General features: G+C 45.1%; 1 protein-coding gene across 1 annotated transcript in view; it reads right to left on the reverse strand.

Moving 5' to 3' along the window:
* LOC126528285 (choline transporter-like protein 1) overlaps positions 1-12264 on the reverse strand; it is a 112250-nt gene that overhangs the window by 66621 nt on the left and 33365 nt on the right. Inside the window, exon 3 of the mRNA XM_050176176.2 lies at positions 9571-9684. Within this exon, the coding sequence (XP_050032133.2) occupies positions 9571-9684 (114 nt within the window). The remainder of the gene's footprint in view (positions 1-9570; positions 9685-12264) is intronic.

A 12264-nucleotide genomic window follows, 5' to 3' on the forward strand; every position in this document is an offset into this window, starting at 1 on the left:
CGCAAGCTCAAGCACTCAGAGTTTGTCTTGGTTTGCGGAGATGCACGTCAACTGAGGCAACTATTGCGATTGCTCGGGACCATCCAATGCAGACTCACATCACGGTGGAAACCCTGAGAACGCATATCAGACATTTGGCACGGGCCCCCTATCACCACCTTGCGACACTACCTTCAGACAGGCACCAAGCATCATTCTCAAAAACTATCGTCAAGTACAACGACAAACTTCCCTCGGGCTTCACCACTGCATCTAAACCATCGATACCCCCTTGGCGCCTTGTCAGCCCCACAGTCCATCTCAGCGTGCCAGGAATCGGGAAAAAGTCTGAGCTGTCGTCGCCTGTGCTGAAACAACTGTCTCTGTTTCTTCTGCACGAGAGGTACGCAGACAGTGCACATATTTATACTGATGGTTCCACAAACATCCAGTGTTCGTCCGGTGCTGTAGTCGTCCCAGAAAGAGGTATTACCATCAGCTTTAGGACTGACCACCCAACGACATCTACATCTGCGGAGCTAGCTGCTCTTCGAGCTGCACTTTGTTTTGTCAATCGGGAACCACCTCGACAATGGTCAATTTTCAGCGACTCAAAGGCAGCCCTACAATCTGTACTATCAGCTCTGCGTCGCGGGCCATTCGAACAGCTCGTATTCGATATTAGATGCCTACTCCATACATCACATGAGAAAGGACATCACGTGACGTTTCAGTGGCTGCCAAGTCAGTGCGGCGTCATCGGAAATGAAGACGCCGATAAAGCCGCTCGGACAGCTCTTGAAGACACGCAGGAAGAGGCCATACCACTTTCACGGTCCGACGCAGCCAGCAGACTTCAAGTGCTTGCACGGGAGATCACGCTCTCTCTATGGTGCACACCAAGCAGCCAGACCAACCGCTGCAATCATCAACACGACCTGCCCTCATTGATGCATCTGTGTATGCCAACTGGACTCCGCCGAAGTGAGGCCACCCTGCTTTATCGCTTATGGCTAGGGGTGGCCTTCACGAAATCTTACTCGTTTCGAATTGGAATGGCCGACAACGCTCTCTGCAATGCCTGTCTTTGCGAGGAGACGCTGGTACACATTCTGTGCGACTGTCCTGAATATAATGTTCAGAGACAGTCCATGGCGTCCGTTCTAGCGCACCTTGAGAATAGACCATTGTCAGTTGCAACCATTGTCACATATCGCCGACTGAAGACATCGCAGCTGAAGGCGACGAAGGGACTACTTCGGTTTAAAAAATTATAAAAAATTATGAAGGACACGGGCTTGGACAAGCGGCTGTGACAGTGATGTCACGTACCGCACAAGAGTGACAGACTGTAACCAACGATGTGTGTGCCGTGTTATGTGCCCTCTATCTCTTCTCCCCATCTTTCATCCCCCCCATCCCGATCCCATGTGTAGGGTAGCAAACCGGTTAGGCGAAACTGGTTAACCTCCCTGCCTTCCTTCTCCAATTTTTCCTTCCTCCTTCCTTCGCTCGATGTGACAGTACAGTGGGTCGTCCCCACATTTTCAGTTAATTATAATCGCGTTCTCTTCCCGAAGTAAACGCAAGCGAAACTGGGCTGTTTTTCATTCACCGTGAAGTTCGTGCATCCTCATAACAGCTATGGACTCCGTAGGCGTCGCAACGTGCCCGTGTTCACTGGAACTAGGACTATCGGAGATCGATGGGCCTTGCCCGCTGTCTCGGCCAAGCACAACAACGATCGAAGAACGCACGTGAAGCGTTACCGAGGCCGAATGAAGTTGCGAGCCACTATCTTCCACTGCCATCTGGGCCTTTCCACGCTCTTTTATCTTTATTCGCTAATGGTGTTTTGACACGGCCGTCGTTGCAATGCAAGCGACTCGTTCTACTGGGAATAGAAGAGCGTGGGCAGCTGACCCTATTCGGCTTCGTGCTTCTGGCAAAAAAAAAAAGACCTGTTTTTTTTTTTTTTAACCTCGGCGTAAATACAGCCGGAAATGCACTCCAGAACGTAACATCTCACGCCTGTCCGAAGTTATAGTTCTTGGCAGGATTCTTTCTTCTTGTTCCTTACGTTTCATAAGTTAGAAATATTCGCACCTCTATATCTCTCCGCGGTGGTGCCGTGGAGCAGAAGTAGAACATCGGGCGTCTAACTTGAAGGCCCTATCTTAGAGTCTTCATCCAGTGCAGTACATATTACAGGCTAGGAGTGGCCCATCGCACCAGCAAAAACAATATGCCGTGACCCAGCGGGGATAGACTAGTCCAAGTAGAACCAAATTAGGAACGCCCACTTAGCTTCAAAAAGTCACTTCCTCACCAGGAAAGGCATTGGCCTCACTGGGCCAGTATTCGGCCGCACCTCCCTCATGACTCTTGCAATTGACCTGTGGCCACTAGTCTCCAGCGGCGGCGGAGCTTCTCACCAATGTTACGGTCAGACCTTCGACGCGGCAGATGGTGCTAAGAATCTCTAGATCAGGACAGGCCGCCACTGGAAATTGAACCTGCAACGTTAGACATGTGAACCTTCTCGAGTGAAGCTAGCTTATCAGGGCTCCTTGAGGAATTATCAGGCATTGCCTGGGATATTATTGGTCTCAGTGAAGTCATAGAAACTGGTGTGGCTTATATATTGCTAACTAGTGGCCGCGTCCTCTGCTACAGCGATCTTCCAGGTAAGAGAGAAGAGGGCGTAGGATTCCTAAGTCATGAGCACATTGCAGGCAACATTGATGAGTTCTACAGTTATAATGAGAACGTAGCAGTCGCCGAAATTAAGCTAAATAGAAAAAATTTGAAGAACGCTTAAACTTCCCTTTGAGAGTGTAACGCGATAGCATTCAAAGGATCCCTGAGTGCTTCTCACGCTTCCCGGCAACTGCTGCTGATGTAACCGCAATGTTTAGCGAGAAACGCTGGCTACGAACGCTATGCAACCTCAGGAAGGCCAGTGCTAGTTTCGCTTTCAAGGAACATGCGGGCTCCAAGCGGTTGCCGGACATCGTAACTTATTTTTTTTTTCTCTTTTTGTGAATTTTAAGTCGAGTGAAGCGCAGGAAGTGGTTGTCTTCGTGCACCCGTCGAGCTTACCTCCGCTCAGCCTTGTCGCTCGCTAAGCGATATCACAAGTCAGATCGCGTTTGGTCATCTGCTCCGGTTGTCGTTCCAAGTACGAAGATGGGAAAGATAAGACAGAGACGCTTGATCAGCCGTGCAACAAACGGAAGGCGCAGGAAACTAGGCCAACGAAGCTGGCTACATGGGGGCATCACCTGTCTTGCGTCGCTCTGTGGTGTTCTAACATCGGGAATTCCAGTTCGGCGAAGTTTTCCAGGTTTCCTAATGACAGCAGGTAAGCGCAAGTATTTCACTTTATTTTCTGGGCAGGTATTTATTTTGCATGAGTAAACCAGTTCTGTGCAAGCCTGAGTGGACTGGCATAGGAGCAGTGTCGCTCGACCCATTCGTCATGACGGCAGCCCATCTGCTGGCGGTCAAATACTTGTACTGAAGGGCTTGAGTGCGTATTTGTGGGGCTGCACATATTGTGCACTCTTTACTTTTTTGACATATGCAGCCAAGGCTAAAGTAAAGAAAAAAGTCACAGCCATGGTAGTTTATCAAATTTCAAGAGCAATCAATGCAAAAGTATGCACCCACGTAATTTCTTGTTGCGTTTTGACGTACCGTTACTAAGACATCGCACTGAAGAAGGTTGAAGCTCTCTATTTTATCTGAATTTGGGAGCGTAGAAGGTACTGTACGCTCAGTTACCTTGCTTTAGGCTCAGCTTCTGTGTGTGCAAGCGTTTGAGCAACTGTGTTACAGACGAGGCGGAATGTTATTTGTTTTGCCGGGCACAATGTATTTAATGATACCAGTATTAAAAGTACAAAGTATTTATTGCTAATTAGGTATGAACTGGTAATCTTCCTCTGGATGAAGAGTACTACGAAGTTTCTTTTTATGTATGGTTGGTTCCTTGCATTGCTGTTGTGTCAAAATAGTGGGCAAGTACTCGCCGTGCTTTTCCGTATATATTTATATGACGTAACGTATGACTACAGGCAGATCATATGCGCTTTCAAGCGCCATAGAAATATGCTGCCTCATTCGGTATGTAGTCCAATAACGAGAGCAATTATAGGCTACTTCCTCTTCATGCAGATCTACATGCACATCTTCATGCAGACCTACTCTACAAATGGAAAACGTGTTTGCGGTTTTTTTTTTTTTTTTTAGTTTTCGCATAACAGGATTATGCTTTCTCGTAGATTCATACTACAGTCCAACGCTATCATGTCTGCAGGTTGTGTGTAAGTCGGGCTTTACGATTATTCTACCTATTCTACCTTGAGATATTCAATTAGTTCAGCAATTTTCTTGCGCCACATGGAAGGCCTGCGTGGTTGGGCATGCCAGGTTCGAAATCCTTTTTGCCGAAGCGGCGCCCAACGCTGGGTGCGAGACGGGAGCCTTCATTCTCTCGCGTTAATATAGATTTAAGGTAATACAAGCCTATGCTCCAATATCCGGTCATGATGACATGGAAGTAGGAGAGCTTTGTAGAGATGGGGGAATTAGAAATCAGAAAGGTTAAAATTCGTTATGCTGTAGTCATGGGCGATTTGGACACATGATTGGAGGAAACGCAAGCTGGAGAACAAGCAATTGCCTACTACGGCGAAGTAGACGAGTCGTCTCTTCCGTGAAACTTGCCAGGCTCTAGTTCTGTAGCCGCACACGGGTTTCTAGCAGAACTTCAGCCTTTCCCTAGCGAATGTCGTTCGTGAAGGTCATCATGAAACTGTTTCGAAACACGTCGCTAAGGTAGGCCCCCAGTTCTTGAACCAGTTCCTCGCGGCGTCTGTCAAGTAGACGTGCACATCGTGTAGCTTTTCCTCACCGTTCCAGCTGTTAAAGGTTAAGAGCCATTCGAAAGGCTCGAGAGAGGTCACTTCGTCGTCGGGCGAAGGTCCGCCGAAGGAAAATGTTTCACTGGGTTATTCAGTGCGATGGCTGTAGGTGATGCTTCGCCCATCATTTTGACAGCTTACTTGACCAGGATCTTACTGGTCCTCTGAAATAGATGTCCATGGTCTGGAGTATTTCTTGTAGCCTGCGGCTAGTACGAGGGCCCATGGCGAAGTTGGCGTTGGCGTTGGGCGTTTGGCCTTGAGGCGGTCGTCCGCTACACTAACGCAAAAATGTCTTGACACGATGTCCTGCTGTAGTGACGTTGAAGAATAAGATGGTGACACTAACGCAAAAACACCTTGACAAGATGCCACGCTGTGGTGACACTGAGGAATACGAGGGTGGGACAACTAGGCCCTGGACACTGGGGCCAGTTTCGTGTCCTCGCCAGTGGTGGCGCCGCAGTCATAAATTGTGTGTCACGCAGACCACCAAGAGCGCTGGCTTGAGTTAAAAATGCGTGTTGCTGCCAATGCCAAGTCCCATAAGCTTTTGTTGCAAAAGTGTAATCAAATATGGGACAAAAATAATCAACCATTCGTGCTTTATATAAACCTGTGTGTCCTGTGTGTTTCCTTTTTCGTCCGTTGTCGTTTGCGCGGTTACATAATGCATTCCAATAGTGCTTTATAACTTTACGAATATGGAACTACGCAATACCTTGCCGGATTGCGAGGTATGAACCATTAAGAGCGATAAAAGTTTTTTTCTGTGCTGTCTACCGCCCTCCATATGGACATATACACAACTTCGTTTCGTAGTTAGACGTCATTTTCTATTGTGTATCTATAAATGGCCATGTGCTATACTTTTCTGGTAATTTGAGTATTGACTTGCGAAGCCTGTCACCACAACAAACCGAATTTGCTTTTTTTTACTTGATTCTTACACTCTTCTGAATGTTATCATTGTACTTAATGATTAATTTGCTCCGCTTCATCTACTTTAGATCTAATTATCACTAACGCCGATGAACATACTGTAGTTGTCGGAACTTTGAAAACTGACATCAGTGACCATTTTCCGGTATTCGCCTTTATTGCTTATACCAGCCCTCCTGATGCGTCTGAATCCTCGGCGACTTGTTGTCGCTGCAATGATTAAAAAGCCCTCGAAAACATTCGTAATGAAATATGTACAGCCGACTTCTCCCATATATTATCATTATGCCATGCAGATGACGCCTACAATGTGCTAATGATTTAGTTATAACGTATGTATCCAAGCTCGTTTTCTTTAAAACTGTCGAAAACGAAATTCGAGGAAACCATGGATCACTAGTGCCTTATTGAAAAAAAAAAAATAGAAAGAAGAACGAGTCTATATGCGGAATTGATTCAATCTAAAGACTCCACAGAATTGTCTACGTATGAAGAACATCACAACCACTTCAACATAGAACTACGTCAAGCCAAATACGAATGCTTTAGCTACGTATTTCTTCGATTGTTCTAGCATTAACGCTCATGATTGGTGGCCTCAACTAAGTAAGATCCATGGTCGTCACTGGCTCTACATATAAAAGACTTTTAAGAAAAAAGCGCCTTGGAAATATGTAGTTGACCTGTTAGCTCTATTCTTACCACATGTATTTAACCTTTCTCTCAGTAGCGGCGTCTTCCCTGAGCAGACGCAAAAAGTTCTCGTACGTAAAGGAGAGGGCACCTCTGAATTGTCCAATTACTGACCAATCTCTACAGTACCTGTAATTTCTAAAGGTTTAGAAAAAAATCCCCATGCGAGTGACTAATGCCTCAAACAAGCATTGAGTTTCAAAGGATCATGAGTTCGGTTTCAGACCTAAACAATCCACTGAGTTGGCACTGCTCAAACGAAAGGAACTGACCACAAATGGACTTGAAGACAAGCTTCTCGTTTTAAGAATTTGAATTGGTTTCGCTAAAATATTTTACTCGATAAACAAAATGACTGCGGTATAAGGAGGATTTGTATTTCTTTATTACGACCATATCTTCAACATCGTAAAGAAATTGTAGTCCACAATGATACTCTGCCTGAATGCCCAATACCTAAAGTCAGGTGTGCCACAAGATGGCTTCTCAGGCCCTCTGTCACTTTTAGTTTACTTATATATATTTACACTAAGTTACGCCTTATTGCCTATGCCGATGACATTGCTGGGCTCATTACTGCTAGTTTTCGCAATAGATGTGACAATGGTCGCAGAATAATTGCCTAAAGGTTAGCACAAACAAAACTAAAACCGTAATATTTCGAGCGCCGGCTTGTTGTTCCTGGTTACACGTCATAAGTTGCCTTGTGCTGCATGAGGTGTGGAAACCGATTGAGCGCGCACTTTGAAGGCGTAGAAAGCACGGCCAGTGCGGTCTGATACGGCGGCTGGCGCAATGTGACGTTACGAGGCACAAATTTATTTCGGCGTCAGAAAAAAAAAAACAGCCTGCCCGTCTGTTCCGTTTTACCGGACACCTGCGATGTTCGCTATTCGTACTTGTTGACTAAGAACTAAGCAGCCGAGCAAACATGGAAGAAAAAAAAATAGTTCTTTTTGTTTGTACTGCTCGTGCCCGTGAACGAATTTACCTTTGCAGCAAGTCATTGCGGCAGAGCATTACAAAAGGAAATTGGTTCCGAATGAGGAGAACGGTTTTTTTTTTTCGTGGTTTTACCTGCCATAACCATGATTTGATTATATGGCGCACCGTGGAGAGGGACTCCAGATAAATTCTGGCCACCAAGGGATCTTTAACGTGCCCCCAGTGCAGGGACATGGGCGTTCTGGCACTTCGCCACCATGAAAATGCAGCCGCCGCGGCCCGTATTCGATCCCTCGACCTCGTGCGTAGCAGCGCAACACCATAACCGCTAAACCACCGCGGCTGGTAACAATGAGAGCGTAATGCGTAGAGAAGTAGACACTTATCTAGCGTTCGAATATTTGACATCGCCACAGATCATATTATCAGCCTAAATGAGGCTGCCATCAATGTGTGTGTTTGATTGTGTATGTGCGTGTGTACGTGCCTGTGTGCCAGGGCGTGTGTTTGTGTTTGTGTGTTTTACTACTTCACTGCATTACTACTCTAATATGCAGCTGTTGCTTTTTAAGAATGGTGGCTGCTTGGGATGGCTGGTGAAGCACAAAATATCATTCTTAGTGGGCAAAACGTGGAAGGAAGGAAGAAGGCTGCAGAGCAGAGCACACGCTAACGACCACGTTTTTTGCTCAGATGGCGAGATTATACGTACAATAAAATATGGCAGGTGGATGTGGAAAGAAGAGGGTGAAATAGCTCAGCTTCCCGCGAATGACAAGCTGAGGTTTTATTCTTGGTTAGATAAATTGTGACCAACTTGCCGAACAAGACGTTCTTTTTAGGTTTTAGATTTAAAACTTTTGTTTATGCCGAAATATGTTTGTTAGCAATATGGCCCTCGCTCTCGAAAAAGCTGTCTCCGTTTTAATCCCTCACATTCGAAGGTTGTTAATCGGAGTATAGCAAAAGTACGCATAAGGGCATCGCTGTCAAGGTCTTGCTTTCACCAGCATCAAACCAGCTTTCAAAGCCAAGTTGAAAGACTAAAAGGTGCAGGCTTCCCTAACAACCTGATCTGAGGCATAGCGCAATCGCTGCTTGCTGATTTAAAGAAGGACGAAGAAAGTAGAAGATAAACCACGTTTGAGGATGAACCCATGGAAAAGATTTCTGCCATACCTTACTTTCGCAATGTGTCGCATCACATAAACATGCTTGTTGAAAAAGGGGCCGTCAAGCTTGTATTTACTACACTATATAAGCTAGCGTCCCGTTCAAGCGCGTTAACTCTGATTGCGCTTCCAGGCCTGGCTGTAATATTAAATATTAAAATATATATGCAGAATGCTCCATGGGAATGGCGTACTGCAGTTCCTTATCGTGTGGTCGCTGATATATCGGCCTGACCGGGAGCTATATTAAAGACCGTAAAAGACAGCACGCCAGTCGGATGCGCGGATCTCTAGGCAGCCACTTGGCAAGTAAGTCGCTGTTCTAAGTGCAAGTGCACCCTTTGTTTTGACGATTGCCAAGTTGTGGCCAAATACGATCAAAAAACTGCACGTGCAATTCATGAAGCCTTTCCTTTTCGTGGTGCAGCCGCAAAGTAATTTATTAGAGTGCCATCTATTAACTTACTAGCTAATGAATGTCAAAATCTCTTCAGATGATGCGTGTTCTCGTACAAGTGCCTACGTAGTTATTTCTCCCCCACCTTTCCCTATTCTACCACCCCCTATAATTGTTCTCCCGCCCTCTGAGCAATAAACTTGTTTGGTAGCGCGCTCGCTGTACTGTAGCCTTCTTCCTCCTTTTCGTGTATTGCGCGCTGAAAACTATTTTTTCATTGTCTAAAGAAATCTTTATTTTTGTAGTTCTGGGATCGATGATAACTGACATTTTCATTTTCTACTCATGGTCTATTCTCGTCACAACTAGATTATAGTATACTCTTAGGGACAAGTCATATCTCTCTATATCCAGCAAAAGAACTGTCTCTCTAACAGCTATCGCTGTGTAGACTGGGACAGGTGGCAGGCCTTATGAAATGGGACAGTGTGGGATTCAGAATGGGAAGGCTCACCATATAAACGGCGAATACAGAGAACACCATGAGCGAGAAGACGTCCTTGCATTCCCGGACATGGTCAGGCTTCCGGAAGTCTGTCACGTCTTCTCCCCCCGTCTCCGGGATTGACTGAGAAAAGGAACAAGCCAAGGGCAAACAAGAATATTATTAACTTTAATAATAATAATAATATTAATAATAATGATAGTAATAATAATAATAATAATAATAATAATAATAATTCAAAAGCAGTTGTTGATTAGCTGATAAAATACTTGATTTACTGCAACAACTTTTTGTAACACGAGTGTAAGCCTCTAAGTCAACCATTTATTTGCATTTTATCCTGCATGATTCAATACGGGAGAGAGAGAGAGAGAGACAAGGACGCATAGAAAAGCAGGGAGGTTAACCAGAGGAAGTTCCGGTCGGCTATTCTGCACGGGAGGAAAGGCGAAGGGGGATAAAAAGAGAAAGCGGAAGGGGGAGATAGAAAGCCATACAAACGAGCATGACCAAACCGCGTACACTACAGAGTGGTAGGGGGCGGCGTTCTTACAGCCATCGTGAAGCCCCGCAGACCGTAGGAACCTTAATAACGGGAAAGCTATATATAATATTATGTCATCTTCAAGACAGCTTAGAGCTGCAATTGCGAATATTACAATCTGCTAACCTCAATGAATTGAGCAACATGACTTTCTTGTTGCCCCTAGCCTCGGCCGAGAGGGTGTACACTTTCGCTTGTTATCAAACATGAGATGTAACCTGCTGATATGTTGCTTTCAGACAAGTATACTTGTCGTAATCTAGCCACCTAGCAGCAAAGCTTCGCGCCCTCTAAATTAAGATTGTGACTGCTACTTTATGAAGTCATGACAAGACGAGGCGACAGATATACAGGGTGTTTCAGCGAGCACTTTCAAATTTCTTTTTAAAGGTTGACTCTGGCAGATAGCACCATTCTAGTTGCCGAGCTGATCTACTCGAAGAGGTGGACACTACTTGCACAAAAAAGGTGAAATGCACAATCGATGAATTAACAAAAATTACTAATTAATTTTCTAACTAATTACCTTATGACCCATATCGCAATTTACAAATTCTAGCCGCGATTTCGCAAGGCGGATGCACATGGAACAAATTCTGAGGATGACCCATGTTTAGAGATATTAATTCCCGAACTTCGCGGAGAAATGCCGTGGCGTTCCACTCACTTTCTTAACAAAACGTCGTTTTATGCACATTCAATCACAAAAGTAACCAGAACGCCATTGCATATGTCCTCGAAGTTCATCACGTGTAGTTCAACACGCGTAGTATTCATCACAAGCAAGGGAGTAGAAAACGGCGCCGGCTACCGCTACCGCGCGCCGTTGTAATGAAAGGCGGATCAGAGGGCGTGCTAAGGAGAAGGTGAGTACCTCTCTTTTTGTATGAAGCAGCATCTATGTGTTCCTAAAGAGGAATGAAACTACGCCGTATCACCTACGATTGGTCTTCTTTTCCTGCTAGAATGTAATGATGCCTGAGACGGGCTGCTGATACATCCCTATTTTGGCACAGTATTGCAATGGCAGCTATGTCAGACGCGATAACTGATGAAACTTGAGTATCACGCGTACTTGCGACCAGTGGGAAGAATCGAGTATGAATCGGCTCTTCGGCGCAAACTTTCGGCGGCAATCACAAGCGTGGGCTTCGAGCTCAGGTGGTGTGACTAGCATATCGTACTCGGCGAAAAAAGCATATAGCGTTTCCAAGCAAAACGTCACTTTCGGAAAGCTTGCTTCAAAGCAAGGCTTTATTAGCAAATAAAATAAGAATTTTCAGCTGTATAGAAACGTTGGTGCTGCAGCTGGTTAAATAAATTGAGAATATGTTTTACCCTGTAGTACTTTGTACGTTCGACACAGTACGCGGTTCCTTAGAACACACAACGCAGTCATACACACAACATTGCCGCCCGACTGGCCACTCGAGGCACTTTGCGTGTATGCGCGGGCATCCTCCAGGCCCCGAACAACACTTTTATGCAGCATGTATTGAGCAACCGAAAGCTATATCGGGAGCTTTTCATGTTGCTCTTAAATTTTATGATTGACACTTTTCATATAATTCTAGTCCTTCAGAAGTTGATTAGTTAATTAAGACTCATCTTGTAGTTTAATGAAAGGCAACAAATAATCTGAGTATCTCCAAGCGACGGCGAACAACATTATCTTGGTTCTGTAGTTACGGGGCATTTGAGTGTTTTTAAATCTTGGTGCATGATAGTTGGGACGCCCTGCATATATAGTAAGGGCGATCGGCATGCAAGGAAGCTCCGTCGCCACTGCTTGGCTCGGAGCTACCATGTTATCTTGTTGAGCTTCTTAGAGGTGCTACTTGTTTACATTCGACTAACTGATGCATATATATATATATATATATATATATATATATATATATATATATATATATATATATATATACAGTGTAAAAAGGGTGTATTCCACTTTGACGCTCCTACGGCTAAACCATTGAACGTAGGCAAACAGAGATACCGATTATGACGAAGCTTACGATGAAAATGCTGAAGCTGCCTTGAATGTGACATTGCAGTCAGTTTAACTAAGCAACATGCGTTCGCCTAACTGCCCATGCACACCATATTCTCACATTTTTATCGCAGCCGCACGCTGAAAACTACCGTCGCTGCTTCGCCGA

This window comes from Dermacentor andersoni, chromosome 9 (genome assembly GCF_023375885.2).
Source record: "Dermacentor andersoni chromosome 9, qqDerAnde1_hic_scaffold, whole genome shotgun sequence".
NCBI lineage: Eukaryota > Metazoa > Arthropoda > Arachnida > Ixodida > Ixodidae > Dermacentor > Dermacentor andersoni.